The 22067-nt window shown below is 50.6% G+C and overlaps 1 protein-coding gene and 1 long non-coding RNA gene across 4 annotated transcripts in view; one reads left to right on the forward strand and one right to left on the reverse strand.

Annotated features, from left to right (window-relative positions):
* Positions 1 to 314: 314 nt before the first annotated feature.
* LOC135319759 (uncharacterized) lies at positions 315 to 6627 on the reverse strand. The gene is made up of 2 exons (XR_010378623.1): positions 4796 to 6627; positions 315 to 2629 (listed from the first exon to the last, which is right to left on the reverse strand). It is a non-coding gene; the product is annotated as an uncharacterized LOC135319759 (long non-coding RNA).
* Positions 6628 to 7189: 562 nt separating this feature from the next.
* Positions 7190 to 22067, forward strand: part of SFSWAP (splicing factor SWAP) — a 66408-nt gene continuing 51530 nt past the window's right edge. For 2 of the 3 annotated variants that reach the window (XM_031442459.2, XM_064481330.1), the window contains exons 1-6: positions 7190 to 7561; positions 10113 to 10282; positions 10864 to 10995; positions 14963 to 15048; positions 20367 to 20592; positions 21542 to 21654. In XM_031442459.2, the coding sequence (XP_031298319.2) occupies positions 7344 to 7561; positions 10113 to 10282; positions 10864 to 10995; positions 14963 to 15048; positions 20367 to 20592; positions 21542 to 21654 (945 nt within the window). In that variant the 5' untranslated portion in view covers positions 7190 to 7343. The remainder of the gene's footprint in view (positions 7562 to 10112; positions 10283 to 10863; positions 10996 to 14962; positions 15049 to 20366; positions 20593 to 21541; positions 21655 to 22067) is intronic. The other variant, XM_064481331.1, reaches the window with a different exon arrangement.

Here is a 22067-nt window from a genome sequence, read left to right on the forward strand (position 1 = left end):
TCTCATTTCTTTTAACTGAAGTATAGGCAGTTACAGTGTGCCCATTTCTGCTGAACAGCATAACATCCCAGTCATGCATATACATACATATATTTGTTTTCGTATTTTCATTAAAGGTTATTACAAGATATTGAATAGAGCTCCCTGTGCTATATAGAAGAAATGTTTTATCTATTTTTATATACAGTAGTTAGCATTTGGCAAATCTCAAACTCCCAAATTTATCCCTTCCCAACTCCTTTTCCCCAGGAACCGTAAGATTATTTACTATGTCTGCACGTCTGTTTCCGTTTTGTAGATGAGTTCATAGCGTCTTTTCTTTTTTTTTTTTTTTTAGATTCCAACATATAAGTGATATATGCTTTCTTTCTTTCTCTTTCTGGATTATTTCACTTAGAATGACATTCTCCAGGTCCATCCATGTTGCTGCAAATGGCATTATTTTATTTTTATGGCTGAGTAGTATTCCATTGTATAATTACAGCACAACCTCTTTATCTAGCCATCTGTCGATGAATATTTAGGTTGTTTCCATGTCTTGGCTGTTGTATATAGTGCTGCTATGAACACTGGGGTACATGGATCTTTTTGAATTAGAGTTCCCTCTGGATACATGCCTAGAAGTGGGATTGCTGGATCATAAGGTAAATCTATTCTTATTTTTAAATAGTGAAACTGTGCAGCTGATAAATGAAGGCGACCAGTGTGGGGTGTGACTTGGCTGAGTCGCACAAGGTCCAAGAACCTATCCGTCCGGGGTACTGCTGTCAGGATTACAGAATGCCAGTTACACATCTGCGCCGAGCGCTGGCCGAAGCAGGGGAGAAATATGAAGCTGTTTCCAAAAATGCTCCATAACTCTTCAGAGGTTTTCACTCTGAAAAAATTAGATTTCAAAGAAATTTAGGAGAAAGGCTGGATTAACAGATATATTAGATATGAAATAGGGCAGGAAAAATTGGGAAATTGGGGAATGTATTGCTTATCTTGTTACTGTATTTTTGTAGTTGTTTCTGAATCTTGAAAATATTACTGGTGAGGGGAGAAGAAAGAAAAAGCAGAGATGTTTGGTGGGAGTTTGGGTTTTTGTTGTTGTTGTTATTCTTGTGCTGAGAAAGTGCTTCGCTTCCTGAGGTTCCAAAGTTTCTAGAAATAACAAAATGGGAGGCGGGTGAGGAGGAAAATAAAAAAGGCACGCGTTAAGGATGAAATGTATGGTATCTTTTCATCTTTACCGTAAACACAAAATGCCCTTTACCAACCGACGCACACACTACTGTGTTTGATACAACTCGATTTTTTTCCATCTTCAAACTAGGCTGTTAAAATACCGAGTTGAGGGCGACAAGCCCCTGTCACCCTGCAGCTGAGGTGATTTTATGTTGAGAACATAACAGCATAGGTGGGCTGGGGAAGGCCGCGTTCGCAGCGCACAGGCTGAGAAAACGTCCTAAAAAATTGCTACTTACAAAATATCCCAACAGAACAGATTTATTTTTCGACGTCTGTCTCCCCAACTTGACCCTGAGCTTCTCAAAGAAAGGGACCAGCAACTCATTTCCGGCGCTGAGCACCGCGCACCCGGCCGGGGGCAGGATGGCCGCCCCGGTGGGCAGCACAGACCTGGCGGCAGGCAGCCAGGGCCGGTGACCTTGCACAAGCCCCCACGTGAGATTGCAATCCCAGAGCATCTTCACGAAGGGGCTGTCAAAAACCAGACTCCAAGTGAGCAGACCTTGAAGACCTTACCGGTTTTTAATTCAACAACTCGTGACTCCAGTGTAGCATCTAATCTAGCAGACAGAAAGAAGCTCCAAGAGGCTGATTTCCTCTAGGAGGTGGCAGGGGTCTACCAGGCAGATGGCTTAACTGGCACTGGATCCTGATTCAGCGGTTTAAGATTCCGTCCCTGGGACAGCCAAAGCTCTGAGTTAGGTGGTGCGGGGCTCAGCACAGTCAGCGCCAGCTGGGGTGTGCTGCCTTTCAGCGGGGCCCCGCGTGGACTAACTGGGTGACACCTGTGCTCGGGGGCACCGATGCCCCTCACACCCGCCGCACCGTCCTTGCTCTCCTAACTGGACCCTGACTGAGTGTCGATGCTGTGAGCCATTATTCTTAAGTTACGCATTTTCAGATGCATAGGTCCACAGATCTCGTGCCCCTTCAGTAATCACGTCTTTCCATGCCTCCCCCCACCATCTGGTTGTGTATTAAGAGTAGGAACGACGTGCACTGCAGCAGACATTGCTAGCTGGCCCACAGTGCCCTCTCTCCCTTCTTCGTTCGCAAGACCGTATTTTATTCAAGGAGACAACGCATCCCACTAAAACCGCAATACCCTCCAGTCTGTCTCGCTGCTAAGGGGCCCCCACGTTACTTGCCACTGGACGGAATTTCCAAATGACAGACAGGGCACTGTCACTCATTTCTGTCCACCTGGGGATACAGATACAAGTTTTCCACCACCCAGGGTTTCAGTCCTATGAGAGGCATTCAAGTGGCTGAGCTGCAGCAGGTGTTCAGGCGAGGTGGGTCGACCGACGGGCTTTTTCATAACCCTGAACCCAAGCTGGGACCCGTGGCTCAACAGAGGTTTTTTCCTCATTCACTGTATCATTCATAGGAACTCCTGCAAATGTGTAAAAATCAAATCACATTTGGTTGAAAAGGGCAAACTGTACAGACCACCTGTCACAGCCTCTGCCTGCCAACGTGGGGTGATCCTAGGAGAGGCGTTTCCTCTGTGCCCTCCCCCAATTCCACTGACTAGTTAGCGTTCACAGTGGGGACCTGGCTAGGTTCTCAAGCCCCACTGCACAGGCGAAATAACTGGAGGTCAGAGAGCTCAGGTTTGACTGGACAGAGCCATTGACCCGACATGAAAAGCGCTGGCGGGCCTACGCGTCACCTCCGCCTGAAGCCACCCGCACGTTAACACTCCAGTTGCATTAAGAAGCATACATTCCTGTGTGGGAAGGATGCTCATGATGGGAGCTACTGGCCATTTCAAACTACAGACTAGGGAGGAATCTTCCATCTAACACAAGCAGCTTTCAAACTTTTTTTTTTTTTTTACTGTGATCCACAATAAGAAATGCATCTTATATGATGACCATGTGCGTGTGACTGAAATAAAAATATCAGAAAATAGGACCAACTTACACCTGAGGTGCCCTTTTCCCTTTTTAGAAACATTAAAGAGAAACGCACCCAACAGTGATGAACACCCTTGTAACTGTCACCCAGCTCAGCGAACAGAATGTCTGCAGCGTCCTCAAGGCCCCTCGGCGGCCTCTGCCTTTCCCCCTCCACCCCCAGGTCACCCCTTTTATCAACATTGCTCTGCTTTTGTTTGGACTTCACCCCCTGAACATTATAGCTTCGTCATTCCTGTCTGAATTCTAGGATCGGAATCACAAAAGCTCAGAAGCTCCATTTGCACATTTCCGCCTTGCTTTCTTTGCTCCAGATTACTTAGGGTTCAGCCACGCTCTCGCTTGTACCCGCGGCCCAGCCCCTTCCACTGCACTGCGTTCCGCTGTGCGTACACATACTGCGGTGTTTATTCTGTTGTTGATGGGCTCCTGGGCTGTTTCCGGCTTGCGGCCATTCAACTAACAACGCTACGACACTTGTGTCCAGGTCTCCTGTGGCACTTGGGGCATCATGGGAGGGTGTCCAGCGACAGGTGGAGCTGCTGGGTATTGGTCAGTATGTCGAACTTTACTAGATAGTGACAGTTTTCGAAAGTGGTTGTACCAATAAACAAACTAGATAAACAGAATAAGTAAAACAAACCAAAAAATGGTCGTGCCGATTAACAGCCCGCTAGCAGCTTTCAAGGGTGCACACCGCCCCAGATCCTCACCCGCTCTTACTGATGCTGAACTTAACATCTGTGTCCATTCAGCTGGTGTCAAAATGGTATCCCCCTGTAGTTTCCTTTTTTTTTCAATTTTTTTTTTAATTTTGGGTTTTTTTCTTTGTTGTTATTGCTATAAAATTTTTTTTCCTTCCGTTGCAGTTTTAATTTTCATTTTGCAAATAATAAAGTTAAACTCCTTTCCAAATGTTTATTACCATTTACGTTTCCTTTTTTTCATGAGAAGTCTGTTTATCTTTTACCAATTTTTAAATCAGTCTTTTTCTTACTGGTCCGTACAAGCTTGTTAAGTGTCCCGGCTGGCTGACTTCTGCCAACTACCCACGTCTGCTCCTGCTCTGTAGTTTTGTCTTTTGCTGTCTTCCATGAAATATTTTGGTGAACAACAAAAAAGTCCTAAACAAGACATTGGCCAGTCAAATCCTGCAATGCACATAAAAACTAAAATACCATGACCAAGGTGGGATGACCTTGACCACCTGGCAAAGGGATCCTCCAAGAACTGACACCACACACCACGCCCAATGGTGGAGGTGGGGCCTTTACTCTGAGACCAGGAAAACGTCTGCACATGTCAGAAACCCAAACCAACCTGCAGATAAATAACTAGAAATAATGAAGCTGAGCAAGGCAACTGAATACAAAATGGTTTTTGAAATTGTATCCCTAACAACAAACAACTTGCAAATGGAATTTTAAAAGGGGGTAATAATGGCATCAAAAAGTGAACTGTCTGGAATAAATCTAATGAAAGACGTACAATCTTTACAAGGAAAATTAGAAACCTTTATGAGAGGCTTTAATATAGCGGAAGAGCAAATTCTGCAAAGATGTCAACTCTCCCCAAGTGACCCCAGCCAAAACACGTGCAGGCTGGTGGGAATAACTCGCCGTGCTAATTCTAAAACTCACCTGACAGGCAAAGAACCAGCTGGGAACATCTCTCTTCCTTTCAGGTTTTCATGCTGGTTGTGAGCCTCGAAACCGACTTCATAACCACTAGTGGACTGCAAACCACAGTCCAAAACACACTGAGCTAGTTCAACATCTGCCCCCCTCCCTATCTCCCCAACGTACACGCTCCAAGGGTTCCCACTGCCCTTAGAATTCAGTCCACCCTCCTTCCCAAAGTCTACAAGCTTCCAGCCTTAATTCTTGCCACGGCTTCCCTACTTGGCCACATCCTGGCCTGCGGCCACACTGCACTGAATCTATCACTCCTTGAAAATGCTCTGCTCTGTCTCACCCCAAGACCTCTACTTAGGATTCAGCCTGCCTCTGGCCTGGCTCCCTCCTCTCCTGGCTGCTTAAACACCATCTCACCCGCTCAGCACCCACTGTCTTGAGATCAGACTTACTCCTTCCTTTATCCTTCCCCAGCCGTCGTCTAAAAACACACCCAGGGCAGAACAACGGACACCCTTGAGTATCGACTCCAAGATCTCCATCAGCTTTCTGAAGAAGGTCGTGTCCTCGCTTTACTATCCTCACTTTACAGATGAGAAAACTCAGCCTCCGAAAGAGCACAGGACCAACGCAAAAGCTCCACTGGAACTGAAACCAGTCAGGAGTGCAAAGTCAGTCTTTTCAGTCTCAAGCCAGGCGGAAGGGATGCTCTCTCAGAACCCCTCTGAGGAGTCGCAGCAGCAGGTGGGGGTTGACTAGGAACGCTGGGCCTCACTCCACTCCCTGAACCCAAGGGAAAGCTTGAAACCAGCCAAGCACCTCAACAGACCAGCACGTGCCCAGAGGCAACCAATGTGGGACCAACCGAGTAACCAACAGAGACACCCCGTACCCGCTCTGGCGAAGCGGGCCGCCATGCAGAGCCGGACAGGAAGCTGCCTGCCCCCTCATTCAACAGACAGTGACCAATCCGTGGCCCACAGTGCGCCGGGCGCTATTCTAGACACTGAGGATGCTCCAGGGAACCCAACAAAACCCCTGCTCCCCTGAAGCCGATCCTGGTGAGGGCTACACGCAGGGTGGTGGTGGTAGGGCTGCAAAGACAGTGCAGCTGGGTCACACAAGCTCAGTGAGAAACTCTCCCAGCCTGGACAGCTAGAACCAGGCCGAGACCGGGACGGGGCTGGACCAGGGGCCTCCCACACGAAAAGCCAGAGAAATCGGAAGACGCGAAGGCCCTTGGGTGGGAACCTCCTGCAGCTTCATCTTTTTAAACCTACTCATGTTCATGTACATGATCTGATTTCAACCTTACTAGCAGAGAAAAACGTATCACTGATTTACAGACAAGTAATGCGGCCCAGAAAGGAGACTGTCTGCCTCACGGCCCAGTTTCCAGTCCCGGGGCGGAAGGGGAGCTCCGGTCCCCAAGCCAGGGCGTTGCAGGCCACCCCGTGACTGGGGCTGAAAGCTATAGGCTGGGCGAGAAGGCCCGTTAGCTCCTAGTGGAACCACAGGTGGGAAACCGGCCGTGAGGAGCTATTTAGCAAAGTCACCTCGCATCCAAGTGACTGGTCTCCAAAAGCGGGTCCCCAGCCCCGCCCTCGGTCACTTCTCCCACAGGGGCCCCAGGACCCCCCAAGTCCCGTAGCCGTGAGGAGCCTCACAGCTTCCTCTGACATACGCCAAGGAAACCCTCCAAGGTAGGCGAGACGAGGGCCGTGAACCCCAGGACCGAGGAGAAATCAGGGCTGCAGAAAAGCCACACGACCCGTCCCCTGAGCACCGGCCCCCACGACCCAGGACCCCACAGCTCCACAGCCCAAGGCTCCCGACCCCACGGCCCCCTGCCTCTGACCCCAGAGCCCCCAACCCCAGAGCCCCCGGCCCCACGGCCCCCGGCCCCAGAGCACCGGACCCCACGGCCCCCGGCCCCACGGCCCCCGGCCCCAGAGCACCGGACCCCACAGACCCCAACCCCACAACCCACGGCCCCCGACCCCACGGCCCCCAGCTCCACAGCCCCCGGCCCCAGATTGCACGGTCCCGGGCCCTGGCGGCGTCGGACAGGAAACGTCGCCCAGGCGCGGAGAGCACCCGCCCCGCCGACCGCGCACTCGGCCCAGACAGCTACCGCCCTCCTTCCGCGCAGCTCTCGGACCCGCCCGGGCGCAGGTAGCGCGCGATCCGGCGCCGCGCTTTCGCAGCTGCTCTGGACGGCCGCCGGAGAGAACCAACGCTAAAAACGCGCTCTCCCCGGAAAACGACAGCCCCAAACGTGGTGGCGCCTCCGAACGCGAAAAGCCAAAGCCAAGTATTTTCTACCGGCTTAGCCGGCACGGAGCGGTAGCGAATCTGCCGCATCCGCTCGCCGGAAGTAGGGCCGCCCCTCACCGGAAGTGGCGCTTCCTCCATTTTGTTGCCCGCTATGGCGGCGGTGTCGAGGTTGGGCTCGGGATGCGGCGCTTTTGACTGAGGGGGTAGGCCAGGCGGAGGCGTCGGGGACATCGGCGTGGCTCAGAAGAGGACCAGCCTGGACGCCGGGGACGCTGTCATGTACGGCGCGAGCAGCGGCCGCGCCAAAACCGAGAGGAAAAGCGGCGCGAAGGAGGAGGCCGGGCCCGGCGGTGCCGGCGGTGGGGGGAACCGAGTGGAGCTGCTGGTCTTCGGCTATGCCTGCAAGCTGTTCCGGGACGACGAACGGGCCTTGGCCCAGGAACAGGGACAGCACCTCATCCCCTGGATGGGGGACCACAAGATCCTCATCGACAGGTCGGTTCCTCCCCCCACCCGCCGGTCCTCCCCTTCCCTCGCCCGCTTGATTTCGTCTGATGTTGACTTGATGGCCAGGACTGAAAAGGGGTTTTCTGGAGTCATCGGGGATCCGGGGGAAACCCTCCTCCCCCGTCCGCACCCCCTGTTGTTTTGGGGGGAGGGGGACGGTGAAACCTGCCCTAAGTCTCTGGCTGGAGCTGCGTGCCGCGTCTGTCGCCGGAGGGATCGTCTCTGCTCCTGCAGCCCCTCTCGCGACCCCTCACCCCTGTCGCTGGGTTGCAGTTGCTACTACGGGCGGCGGAAGCTGCCCGCGCCCTGGGCCTCTCCAGACCGGCGTTCTGGGGCCCTCCGTCCCACGGCTGGGTGTGGTGGGAGGGCAGCCCGAAACGCTGCACGCTGATGCCGCAGTTAGAACCCTCTTGGACCGCATGAGTTGGCCTTGTATCTTTCATGCCCCAGCGCTCACTGTGGAGCGCCCGTATTTTGCCGGGATGACATTTGACTCCCCCCGACTCCTCCCCCATCCTGTGTTAATGCGACAAGTTTGACAGGTTCAGGCCGAGGGTGAAGTTGCCCCTCAGCTGGAGGCCAGTTGACTTCCTGTAGACACTGGCCTTGCTCTTAGAGGTAGCGTTCTTAGGGCTGGTTTCACTGTCTCTTAAAGCCAAAGGGTGGGCCAGGGATACAGATGTGTTCTTTTCAGATCAAACACGCTGGAGGTAATCACCCTAGAGTATGTTTAGCCACTTTGGGTAGGGAGCGGGGTCCCGGGGCCTGGAATTTCTAAAGGTGTTTGATTTGAAAAGGATGACATTACATGATGTAGGACGTTTGCTCCCCTCCCTTCCCGTGTTCTCAGTCCCTCCTTCCTTCTCCTTGGGATTTTTGTTTGTTGGTTTGGTTTTTACCGGTTTGGCAACTCTACTTCTGGGGCCCGGACTGAAAAGTAAGAGTGACCAACCATTAAACCGTGGAGTAGTCTCTCCGAGCGAAGGAAGGCCATCGTTTGAGACAATTAAAACTGGATTCTGCAAAGCCCTGGAACGTGACTGTAGGGATGACCTCTGAGCTGACCAGAATGGACACATTAATGACCAAACGTCTTTTTCCATCCCCAACGTTTCCATTTGGAGTTAGATCTAGACAAGAAGGACTCGTGCAAGGAGGGCTGCCCTCTCAGGTCTGGACCCGACAGCCCCGCTCTCTGCTCAAGCACGCTGTACTTTTAAACCGTGGTTTCTATTGAATGATGCTGCCTGAGTTGTCAGCGAGCTTCCTTTTCCAAAGTGTTACTTGTGGTATTTGTTATTATTAAAGTTTGGTAAGCGAGAAAGTCTGAGCTTTTTATGCAATTTCCAATATCATTCTGTACATGATGTGAGTTAGGTCTTCCAAACTAGTGGGGAGCAAACGCCACACATGTACATGTGCGATATTTTAAAATAATGATCTGCATTTGTAAGTTAAGGAGGTTTACATCAAAGTAAAAATAATTCTGAAATTAAATAAAATGCAATAACTTGGCTACCCTGAAATTTTTGGCCTTTTTTCTTATAATTGTCTTTTTTTTTCTGTAGTATTTTTTGGTCCTCATGACAAAAGTCAGCATTTAAAAATTAGGCAGACTTTTGTTTGTCTCTCTCTATTGGTTTTTGCAACCCTAAATCTGAGTGCTTTGAGTAAAATTCTCTAATTCACTCGTTATCTGAGAGTTGCACATTGACAGCATCTACACTGAATCTTTTATGTTAAAAGCATGGCAGAAAGTGCTCTTCTTATTCTAAATTTGCCTAACGTACCTGTTGGTCCATGCTGGGACACATGGATGTGTCTTCGTGTATGTGATCTCCTGGGGGTGTGAAGTTTAAAGGAAAAGGTTGACACTGCGTCTTCTAATAGTTTTACTCTGTTTCCAGTGAACCTCCTTAAACTGCACGTATATGTCACTGTTCCTATGTATGTGTGTCTCTCTATCACATAACCCAGCACTTATTTCCTCAGCCAAGTGGCTAGGGGGCCAGCCTAGCCACGATTTTACCTCCAATGGACGCAAGTTTCTTTGGTGAAGATCTCTCCTGAGAGTTCGGGACTAGCAGAGAGGAGCGAGGAAATTTCGACCGTTTGGTTCTTACGGATAGGTATTTATGTATTCGGTTTGTGTGAATGTAAGCTATGATATTTGACTTTTCAGAAAAAAAAATTTTTCTTTTAATTTTTTTTTTTGGCAAATGGCATTGAATGGTTAACGAAACCATGAACGGTAAGAACTGCCACCGAGGTGGACACCATTTATGCTATTAGAGGAGTGCTTACCTTTAATTATAAGTTTTGTCATAGTGTGGAAAGGAGTGAGACTTTGTTAAGATAACTGGAGTTTAAAAGTAGGTGAGCTTTGACTAGCCAAATTAAGTATAAATCTGGGAAGAGTTTTTATGTTTGCTTTATTATTTGATTCCTTTGTTTTACTCGGTAAGTATACACGTGAAGCCTCGCACACAGCACCGCAGAGGGTGATTCCTTGCCGCTGACCAGCGCGTTCACATTGCAGATACGATGGGCGCGGTCACCTGCATGACCTGTCTGAGTACGATGCTGAGTACTCGACGTGGAACAGAGACCACCAGCTCTCCGAAGAGGAGGCCCGCGTCGAGGCCCTGTGTGATGAGGAGAGGTATTTAGCCTTGCATACGGACTTGCTTGAGGAGGAGGCAAGGCAAGGTACTGCTCAAGACAAACTTACTTAAGCAACAAACTTTTAAAATTTTTTTAAGTATATTAAAAGTTACTCCCATTCATTTTTTTATACTCACTCTTTCTGATATTATCTTGACAGTACCCAGTGGATTGGAAAAACAGGAGTCTTTGCGTTCTGAGAGGACCTCAGGATAGTTTATATATAGAGCCACAGAGAATTTTCCCAGCTTTTGAGGGCAGACTGGGATTTGACAAAACAAAAACCAAACTCTTTAACTGTTCTTCTTTAACAGTATCGTATAAATTAAAATTGATGTTCTTGTCTTTGCCTTAACAATCTTTCATGCAGTTCTTAATCCCCAAGTTTCTCAGCAGGAAGAAATTGTCCACAAAATCGCGTGTTCTGCTGTCTGTGGTAAACACGTGCTGGCAGAAGTGTACACTGATAGATGTGAAGTGTGAATTTTTAAACTGTCTTTGCCTCAAAAAGAGGTTGGAGAAATTGTGTTGTATGCTTTACCGATAGCTACAACTTTAGAAATATGTATAAAATTTTTCTCAGTAAGTTTCTGTTTTTGTTAATAAAATTCTCGTTTTTATTCAAGAGGAAGAATACAAGCGTTTGAGCGCAGCCCTGGCCGAGGACGGCAGCTACCGTGCTGTGGGGCTCACGTACGGCGGTGCCTACTATGACCCGTCCGAGCCCACGGAGGAGGAGGAGCCCTGCAGGCAGAGAGGTGAGGGCCGCCCGGGCGGCGGCGCGGGGGGCGGCCACAGTCACCGCGGCATCGCCGCGGGGCAGGGACAGAATGTCGCTGGTGCTCCTTCTCAGGGCGAAAACAGCTGAGAGCAGGGAAGTGACTTGTTCGTAGAGACGAGAGTGAGTTCAAGCGAGTGGTCTGCGTGGGATCTCGTTGTCTTTTCCTTTATTTCTCTTGGATTCAGGGAGCAGGAAGTTACCCCCTCTGGATGCTGGTTCTAGACTGACAGCACGTCTGTTGAAATCTCAGTGACTCATTCTTGGGGCGTTGAAGGGACAGGCATTAGCCACCCTCCTGCTAACCTGCTTCTTCACATCCCTCCACGACTGAACTATGGCAGCTGTCCAGTGGAGGGACACCTGGGGGTCGGTTCTTACTGAATAGAAAAAGCACAAGGCCCTGGTTACGCTTGATAGGCCCTGGGATGTATGCTGACCACAGTATTTTAAAATAATATTTACATAAAATTAAAGATTTTAAATTAATGCCTTTCTGGATTAACTCTGAGAACTTTGAATATTTTTTTGAAAAAATAGTGCTACTGAAAAATCTGGACTCGCATCCACAGGACCAAACATACGAGGTCACTTTGATCGGCCCTGGGAGCATCTTTATTACCGCCCTGCGTGCTGATCGGTCATGAATTGTCAGTAACAGTAAAATGAACCTGAAACACTGAGGTTGCATCACTGGACTCAGGATATTCTGCCTGAAGAGAAGGGCAGCTTTAGAAGCCTGTTCTCATGTTCAGAATAATAAACTGGAGTCATATACAGAGGGATTTAATTTTAGAGCTAACTGAACCTGTGATTTGGGACTTAATTGGCTTCTCCGTCAGTAACAAGCCTGTTAACAAGTATGAAGGAATTGTAACAGTGTAACATTAAAATGCCATCCGCCTGCATGGGGCAGCCGCGCGGGAGCTCCCCCATCCCCTTTAGCAAGGGGCGCGTCATGTGGAGCCGTGGGGTGTGGGGGCAGACGTGTGCGAGCACTCTCCTCGCCGCCCTTCCTTTCTTTCTGCTCATGACTTTGTGGGCATAAAAATCCCTGCTGCACAGCTCTGTTCTGTGAGCTTCTACCAAGATTTCCCAGGTGTGATTTTAACCGTGTTGAGTTAAAGCCCGGGTAAGGTAGTAAACACCTCTTGCACGGACTTCTGGATCCAAGTGTATCTCAGAGGTTATGATGCGGTGGCCGTGTTCTTGCAGGTTTAAGAAGTAACCACTCACCCCTTTATCCAGAGTAAGTTATCCATTTTAGGATTCTAGACAGTTCATATTTTATTGTCTCATCTCTGAACCACATGCACTGAATCTGCTTTAAACATGTGGCGTCTGATCTGAAGGGAGGAGTGCTCATTGTCACCACTTTACAAGCGAAGATTTGAGATTTCCAAAGGCCAGTGCCTTTTGCAAGATCAATCGACTGTCTTTGAAAAATCTAGAATAATTCCTTAACATTTTAGATTAGGCTCAGCAGACTATGACCGAAGGCCCAGTTGGCCTGTGACGGTGAAGTTCTGTCGTGGGAGCGCCGCGCTTGTCTGTCCGTGTGTTGTCTGTGCGGCTCCTGGAGTCGCACAGAGGCAGACCGCGGGCCCAGGGAGCCAGAAGTACGTGGCGTCCGGCACTTTGCAGAGGGACGTTGCCAAGCCCTGTTCTAGGAGTTGAACAGTCGTCCCAGTGTCACTACTGGACTAACTGATGTTAAGCTTGGTTGTGATTATTGGATTTTAGGAACTTTAATGTGACTTCGTTCTCTTTTCCAACTTCTAGTGTACTTTCTCTGTAACATGAAGTCCTCAGTGTTTGAAATGTGTCACGTTTTAAAATGGAGCCACATTCTCAGAGCTTTGCTTTATGTGCCGATTAATTTTATAGAAGTTGGGCCCATATAAAGCTTACAGCTTGACTTTTTATGTTTAACTCATATTAATATAAATTAAATGCCATTTCTAGAAAAAGGAACATAAACACATGTGCACACAAGCACATGCAAACACTTTTTTAATAGAATTCAGTTTGGTACCCAGTACCACTGACAACCACATTTTACTTTAATGTTGTATTATCTTAAAATTAAAAAATTTTTTGTTTGTTTTCCTGAGTCACCAACACATCTGAATATTCCTTGGTTTTAAAAGCTGATGCACAGTTGACCCTTAGCACACAGCAGTGAATGGTGCAGTCCACTCGGGTTTTTGAGTAATTATGGTCCTGCACTGCCGGGAAACCATGGGCGTGGAGCCCCAGGCGCAGGGCCAGCCTTGGGTCATGAGCGTCCAGGAATCTGGGTTTCCCCTGCGGATACCGAGGGACAGCCGCGCTGTCGTACGTGTTTTAATACTTCAGAACCTTGTGCTGGTGACCAGAAGCGGCTGATGGCGCCTTTCCTCTGTGTGACTTCACTCCTCGCTGCCTTCTTGCAGCTGTTTTCAGGCCAATTCCTAGCCTTTAGATTTTCGTAGTTTTTCATCGTTGTTCCTTATCTTTTTAACAAGAAAAACTCATTAAGTTTACTCGAGTCTGAGCTAACAGTGCAATGGTTGGTTTTTATTGGGCGCTACGAAGCCATTTTTCTGTAAATAAAGGTGTGTGTGAGGACAGAGGGAATCTGCGCAGCCCACCTGTGCACAAAGCCCTTTGGATTCAGACGCCTTTGTTTCTGTGGGCAGCTTAGTGCCAAGGCAGGCTGTTGGAACAAAGCTCCCACCACTGTGTCATTTTAGGGAGCTGCAGTAAACATGCTTTCTGCGCACACCTTTGGCCTCATTCTTGGCATGTTGCAAACCGGTGTTCCTAACATTTACTGGTTCTGCTGTGTCATTTGTTTGCTGGAACAGAACGGGGTTGCTGATTACAGCAGTTTCTGGGCCATAGTAAATCTTCAGTTCTTGGGCGGAGAGCAAGGTGTGTGAGCTGAGGGGGCGGCGTTAAGTGCTGACTCTTTATAGGAACCTCCCGTCAACCTGTGTCGTTGGAATGCAGTCCTCAGGTGGTTATGGACGATGAGGCCTGCTCAGAGCTCCCCCTTGGCTTCACAGAATTAGGTTTGATAGGAGACTTTGAAATGGTTCGTCTGTTTTAGGAGAGTCCATCATGTATGCGGGAAACGTTTGTTTGTTTTGATGATGATTTCGTATTTCTTTAATGTCATCTTTTTTGAAAGAAAAACCTAAGATGCTGAAATCCTTTAAACTGATAGCTTCTATGTGTTTTCTACCATGTTTTTTGTGTGTTTCTCTGTGTCCTTTGAGATTGATCATCTGACAGTGTGCAGGGGGCACCTTGGAGTTCAGAGTTACAACGTTTAGTACTTTGTGTGACGTGCAGCAGACAAATGTTTACTGAATGAGCCACTAAAGAATAAATGGAAATGGAAAAAAGTGCACTTGACTATTTGTGAGAGAGGTGGTCTGCTTGAGTAGAGAAGTCTTGGCAGTTGGGTGCAAGGGCTTTGCAGTTCAGCGATGAAAAGTGGTCGTCTTGGAATTGAGCACCTTGCACTGTGCCTGCCACTCGGTGGGGTCCACAGAGACAGTCGGGAGGAGTGCCCAGCAGGCCAGGGGTTGGGGGGAGGAGAACTGGACGCTGTCGGGCGCCTGCTCAGCGCCGAGCGTTGGGGTGGAGGCCCACACGCGAGTTGTCTCAGCCTCCGGCCCCAGGTCCATGCTGCCACCACGTTTGTACAAGGGAGAGGCTGAGACGGAGAGCGGGGGGCACCACGTCCCGCTGCAGCTCCCCTCCTCTCTGGGGTTCGGCGTGGGGGTTTTACCCCCACGTGGTGGGAAGAACAGAAAACAGGGCGCGTTCCTGGAGCAGTGGGCCCGGGAGAACCGTCAGGAGCCGGCTGCCGCCTCCCCTCCTAGTCGCCTGCTGTTGCCGGGTGCCTTCTTTCCAGGTCGTTGCTCTGAAGTTTTTTGTGTTTTCTTTTCATACAGAAAAAAATGAGGCTGAAAATGTAGAGGAAAACGAGGAGCCTTTCGTCGCACCCTTCGGGTTGAACGTGCCGCCGGACGTGGAGCTGGTAGGTGTCCTTCGGCTCCCGATGCTGGCAGCCCTGTCACTGTGTGCTCCCAAGTCTAGTGTGAGACCGTCACGGTGGCGGCTCTTGGTAGTGTAGGTGAGTGATGCTTTAAAGGTATTTGTGAGTTAATGGAGAGGAAAATCACATGCCACCTACTTTCCTCTAGAGAGGAAGGGGGAGTCAGGGCAGGGTCCCTGGACCAGAGCATCGGGGGTGGGGGAGCGCTCGCTCTCAGAGCTCCCAGGTTGACTCCCCAGGTGCTCCCAGCGTGGAAAATCCGAGTCGAAGTTAGCGGTGTGGCCGTTGGCCACGGTTAGACGCCAGAACGCCCTGCCCAAGGCATCGTGGCTCTCGGCAAAGTTGCTTGGCTCTGGCTTTTCCTAGGGTGGTTTCTGTGGGCAGGTAAGATGTGTATCTTTGCTGTAACGCCTTCCTGGCGCTCCTCCACCCAGTTGTCCTCCCCGCGGTGAGTAGGCCCCTTGGTGTCTCCCGGCGGCGGCCTTGCTGGTGGCCTGAGCTCCTGGCAGAGCCGGGACTCTAGCACATGATCTCACCCCACTCTTTGATCACAGCGGCTTGGGGTTGCGTCGCAGGGCCTCTCTGAGGGCTTTCTGCGTGCCCTCTGGTTTAATGCTCATAACCCTGCGAGGGAGCTTATGGTTACTATCTCCCCTTCACAAATGAAGGAAAGGGAAGATTTGGGTCACTGACAGCACACAGGACCTCTAGCCCGTGGTCTTAACTGTCATGCCGTCACAAGTCACCACGCTTCGTGGGATTTTTATTTGTTAATGTACGTACTTGAGAGGGGGATTTGTGCTCAGCATAAGCCTTTTCCTCTGGCGTTTTCCTGACTGGATTGCAGGCCCCGTGGGCAGGGGTGTTCTAGATTCCTGTCTGTGTCCTGCTGGGGTCACTAGAGATGTGGTGGATGCTGGAATCTGCCCAGAAAGCCTCCTCCGTGCTCCACATGGCGCTCCTCCCTGCCTCAGCTCGGTGGCATGAGCTTCATGTGTGTACAGGCGATGGGGGATGCCAGCCCAGCCCTCTAATGCCCGCCCCCACCCCACCCCCAATTCCTCTGTTACCAGGCCTCCCTCTCGCTCTCGCGCGCATGCGCGCGCTCGCTCGCTCGCTCTCTCTCTCTCTCTCTCTCTCTCTCTCTCTCTCTCTCTCTCACGTGCTCTCTCTCTCTCTCTCTCGCAAATATGGGTAAAAATGTCTGAATTTTGCAAAGTGAAATTGTGACTTATGTTTGATTCCTTGTTTCTACCGTGGATCAATTTGCTGTAGTTAAAACTGAAAATGTTATCTGAAGATTTGGCATCCTGAGGCTGGTATTAATTTTTTCGTTTGTTTTTTTTATTTGGTTAGGGGAGGTAGTTAGGTGCGTGTATGTCTGTATGTGTTTAATGGGTTCAATCCCCAGGACCTCATGCGTGTTAACTAAGCATGCACTCTACCACTGAGCCGCACCGCCCCCTGACCCCAGCATTAATACATTTCTATGGATTGTTACATGTCATGGTCCTATTTGTTCTGAAATACGCTGTTCACCATGAAAAACCCGTTAAAAATGGGTTGCCCCCCAACCCATATTCAATGCTAAAAGCTTCTGTTTGAGGTTGACTATGTGGAATTTGTTTGATATGAAAGATCATTTTTGACCTTTTATGCAAATATGAATATGGAGGTATAATAGGTTTCATTGCCTTGTTTAATTTCTATTAAAATGTTTAATGGCTGTATGGTCCCGAAGAACATCACTGAGCTATTTAATGTTCTCCCAAAACTAAGAATATTTACTGCCCGTTGGGGAGCAAAGTAAGCCGTGTGGTATAGTGATTTGCTCTCTCAATGTAGAGCTCTTTCTGGTGTTACTACAAAAAGGAGGAAGTCGTCTTGATTATGTGGAATTCGTGTTTCTGTGCTTATCGGGTCGCTGGCGGAGGGACAGCTTGCTTTTCCTTTATGGTGGTGTCAGTGTTTCATTCTTCATAGTTACTGTGGTTTGGGACAGTGATTCACTGTGTAAACCGTACACTGTCATGCCCAGGCTCGTGGGGAAAATGTCGGAAGGCAGAGGGGTCTGCATCACGCGCTCCCCTTGGGGACAGCGCCAAGGCTGCCAGCTCGCGTTTCGGCGGACGCCTGCTGCCTGGGTGCGTGGCTTGCTCTGGCTGCGGCCGTGGTGGGTGGGGGGCCCTCTTAGTTAAGACAGCAGGTGCTTCAGAGGAGTCTCGGTTTTTAAACCAGGCTTTAGGCTTAGAACCTACCCACTGCGGGCCCTCTGCGATTTTGTGTGAGGGGCAAGGAGCAGTCGGGGATCGCGGGGCCCTGGGAGCCCGTGCTGGTGCCTGCCCAAGACTGGTCACCGCAGACGCTGCCCGCCCGGGTCCAGGCCCCGCCAGGCCTCGAGACTCCAGCCCCTAGGGCACCTCACGGCCTTACTTCAGTTTTCCGTGGTGACTCTGTGTGCGATTCTTATGTTTCTTGGGATGTAGGACCTGTTTTGCCCGGAATGCGCAGCCCAGCGTCATTTGTCCTGACGTGTGTTCAGTCACCCACCCCTTTCCCGGGGACCTGGAGGTCACTTTCGTCACTCCCGAGTGCTCTGCAGCCCCGGCCAGTCTCTGCCTGTGCTGTGCGGTGCTGCTCTGCGGGGAAGGTGGACAGCGGGCCACTTGGCCTGTTCTCTCGTGCCCCTGAGAGGCAACAGACGGCACAGGTCGAGCTCTGAGCCCAAACGATGTCCCGCAAATAACGGCGGCAGGTGCACGAGGTCACAGGGACCCACGTGTTCCCTAAGACCGCGCGTTTCACTGCTGCCCAGCAGGCCTCTGTCTGAATGCACTTCCAGGGGAGCTGTGCTTGTCTGAGCGTATCTTATGGACAAAAGGAAAAGGGGGAAGGGGCAGTGCACGGTCGCGGCAGGCGCCGCGCTTCCGTCTGCTGGGTTGGTGACAACATCAGGTGGTAACCGTGCGTGGACCACGCGCCGGGCGCGGCGCTGGGCTTTCCACTGAAGTGAGGCTCTATTGGATACTGTTGTGATTAGAGCCTGATTCTTGTCGTAAATTCGGCTGCTCTTGCCACAGGAGTGGTGGGAAGAAAAGAAACGTGAGTGACCCTGTGTTCCTGCGGAGCGAGAGCGCTCGCCTTCCCCCAGGGTCTGTGACGGACGACGAGTGTTCCCCTGGCGCAGGACGTGTCGTGCGCCTCTGCCCTCCGGGCACTTTGTTAACTGTCTGTCTGTGCGGAACCTAAATGGGTTTACGAAGTTGTATGTGTCGCTGTATTCCTTTACAGCTTCAGGGTTTTGAATCTTGTTTTGGAAGCCCTTTCCACCCTAAAATTTTAGACATTTTCCTGTATTTCCTGGTATTACTTCCACAGTTTCGTTTGTACAGCTGACTTGTGGCTCGATCTGGTGTCTGTCTGGGACTCTGAGTGAAGGCGGTGTCTAACTTCTCTCCCTGGCCGTGGAGGAGGAGAGGGCAGCCCGCTGCCCTCGGGGGCCCCCCTCACCCGCCCCACCTGCCCCCCGTCCTGCTCCAGGCGTCTGCGCTCCCGCGCTTCCCGAGGCTCGTTGGGAGTCTCCCCTGGTGCGGGTTCTCTGACCTCGCGCGCCGTCCCCCCGCTCCCCGGGGCCCGCTGCGGAGTTCTCGGGGCCACGTGAGTGGAGCTTGGGAGGAGCTGGGAGGTGTTAGCTGCCCTCTTGGGCCCAGTCGCTTCTTAAAAGCAGCTCTCCCCTGTGTCCGTCAGTCTTCGTGACACACACGTATCTGTGTGCTGGTTATCTCCTAAACCCTACTCTGCGGTAGGAATAATCATGACATTCTTCACGAGAAGAGGTTTTCCCCTGAAACTAACGTGACGCTGACGGTGGAGGAGGACTTTCTCCGCTCCGGGTGTTGACCCTGCACCAGCCCCTGGTGGCAGGCCTGAAGGATGTTCACAAGGAGCTTTGCTCTCCGCCGTCACTGTCTAGTCTGGAAGTCACCTGTACACTGCCTTTTGACCACTGTAGCCATAATGCTATTTCCTAAGTAGGCCTACTTTTAAGAAACTTTAGACCGTTAGGTTGATGTGGTCAACAGAGGACACCTCCACTCGGAGGGCAAGGGATTGTGTTTCCTTTAAGGACAATCGCTGTGAAGTGATCGTTCGTAATCGTCGTGTGCATGGGCTGCACTGATTCAAAAGCCAGTCTCCCTGTTGAACCAGAGCCCGTGGAAATGCGCATCAGGGTCCGCGCTTCCACGCCTTTGACGTGGACTCTAGCTTCTGTGGGGGTCAGTAAACACCTTTACTTGTGGATGTTTATCCTGTGTGAGTGTGGAGAGCGTTATTAGTTCAAGAATTAAATTTGAGAATTAAGGCATTTATATTTGATGAAGGATTCAACCTTGAAATTACAGTATAAACGTTTTTAATTAACTGCCCATTTTTAGTGAGAATAATTTCCCACTTTATTTGCGTGCAATTTCCTAGCATCAATCTCTTCATTGATACTAGAAGAATTTTAGATGTATGGCTTCCAGCTCTTGGGCTGAGGGCTCCATGTGTGGATAGGAATTGCTGGCTCGAGACGCGGTGGGCGTGACTCAGCATTGGTTTGGAACTCCGTACTTTAAGTGGGAGTGTGGCTGATCGGGGGCCGGAGCCCCGCCTTACAGGGAGCAGGAAGGAGGAGCTGGTGAGGAGGGTGGGTGCAGGAGAGGCTTGGCCTGAGCGCGTGCTTTCTCTCGCTGTACAGATGGGTGTTTTCCAAGCGATAAAGAGGAGTACCAGCTGCGAAAAAGGGAAGAGAAGGGGTTCTTAGGTCCTTGAGAAACTTGTAGGAACGTGTGCCTCTCCCTAGAAAAATGTTCGTGTGTGTGTAAACTCGCATGCCCCTTTCCCAGGGGCTTCCCGAGCCCCTGGCCCCTGGTGTGGAAACCCGCTGAGTAGTGCAGGAAGCCTGCCTCCGGGCAGTTCGGTGCGAAGCTGGAGTAGCACCGAGGTGGGTGCCTCGTCTCCCCACAGAATGCTGCGTGTTCAGAAAGTGACCAGGCGCTTCCAAAGGAAATCACTTCTTCTTCTTTTTTTTTTTTTTCACTTATTTTTTGATGGGGGGAGGTAATTAGGTTTATTTAGTATTTATTCTTTGAGGAAGTAGTGGGAGTTGAACCCAGGACCTCCCGCATGCTAATCGTTGCTCTGCTGCTTGAGCTGTGCCCTCCCCCAGAAGTGACCTCGTACGGTCGACAGTGAGACAGGGCTATGTCTGTTGAGCCACGCGGCCGCGGGTGACGTGGGTGTGTGCTCTCTCGCAGCCCCCGACGGCCAAGATGCACGCCATCATCGAGCGCACGGCCAGCTTCGTGTGCAGGCAGGGCGCGCAGTTTGAGATCATGCTGAAGGCCAAGCAGGCCCGGAACTCCCAGTTTGACTTCCTGCGCTTTGACCACTACCTCAACCCCTACTACAAATTCATCCAGAAAGCTATGAAGGAAGGACGGTATACGGTACTGGCAGAAAACAGGAACGAAGAGAAAAAGAGTATGTGACCCTGTTTCTGTCCTGGGCTGGGCTGGGGGCAGGGTCGCCCTGGGAGGGTTGGAGAGGGTCGAGCTTACTCACAGATGCCTGGCTGAGAGGTGTCTGTGAAACCCTGCCCCTAAGGCGCGGTGGTCAAGCCTGCGGGCGCTGTACGCGTGACGCCCATCTTGATAAGCCTTGAAAATATATCAGGTTCTCAATTCGTGCTCTTATAGATGGTTGAAGTAGACGTAAACACTGATGCTGTCAGAGCACAGCCGTCCAGGCTGGGAGGGTGCCCTCTCGTTGGGGCTGCTCGACAGACATGGTGCAGAGAAGGCAGCGAGCCTTGTGCTACCAGATCGTTCTAACACACACTCTGCGAGGGCCTGAGCTCCAGTCCACAGGCCCCTGAAAGCGAAATGGTTACCCTTCCTCTGCCTTGTTTTTACTCATCTCTCCTTAAGCTATTTTCATAAGAGTCTAAATTTAGAATTCTTACTGCAAAGGGTTTCGCATTGAGTTCAGAGACAGCAGTCCGTGTGAACCTGCCGTGAGAGCGCGCTCTCCACCGAGACATGGTTTTCACAGCCAGTGGTGTGCGTCTCACCGCACATCTCGTCTTCTCCGTGTCTGTTCGCTGGAGTTTTAAAAAATAGTCCTTGCTGTTATTTTGCCTTCATAAAGCAGTGAGGTTTTTGCCTTTTATCTAACAAATTTAAAGACAGAGAGGCCCTGGACTAGTAAATGCCAGAGGGAAGGTGCCAGCCGGGCGAGGTCTTGCTCCTTCCACACCTGCGTGGCCTTCTGCTGAACAGCCTGGGTGGCGACAGGGCAGAGAATAATTTCCGAGGGTGTTTTTGGGCAGGTGACCAAGGAGTGACTGCACGTAGCCCTGCCTTTGTCTGCGCCTGAGTTCTTGCATGACGTATTGGTGCCTTGAGATCTCGTACCCTACTTTTGCTTTCAGAGGCGGGGGCCGGCTCCGACCACGAGGAGGACGAGGAGGAGGAGGACGGGAGTTACCTGCACCCGTCCCTCTTCGCTTCCAAGAAGTGCAGCCGCCTGGAGGAGCTGATGAAGGTTCTTATCGCCTTGTGGGCCGTGTGTCGCCGTAGCAAAGCTGCTGGCTTCACCTTGGAAATTACTAAGCAGGCGTTTCTTTTGTCCAACAGCTGTATTGTATTTTGGTATCATTGAGGTACATTTTGCCTTTTGGTTTTGCCGTCGTGGCAGAGATCTGCTTCCTGTATTTTTTTGTGTCCCATTTTGTAAAACCACAGGGGAATTGTCTTCATTTTATTGTAGTTTTTACTCTGGGATATTTAGAGTAAGTAGAATGTTGGTTAAGACTTGGAAACTGTTTTTTCATGCAGATTTCATCATAACAGGATTAGATTTTATAGCTGTCCAGAGTACGTGCTGCTTGAAATTGTCTGTTACCGTCACAGGCACCATAATCTGTTACCTAAAGATATAAATTTTTTTTCTGACCT

The sequence above is a fragment of the Camelus dromedarius genome, chromosome 31 (genome assembly GCF_036321535.1).
Source record: "Camelus dromedarius isolate mCamDro1 chromosome 31, mCamDro1.pat, whole genome shotgun sequence".
In the NCBI taxonomy this organism is placed as follows: Eukaryota; Metazoa; Chordata; class Mammalia; order Artiodactyla; family Camelidae; genus Camelus; species Camelus dromedarius.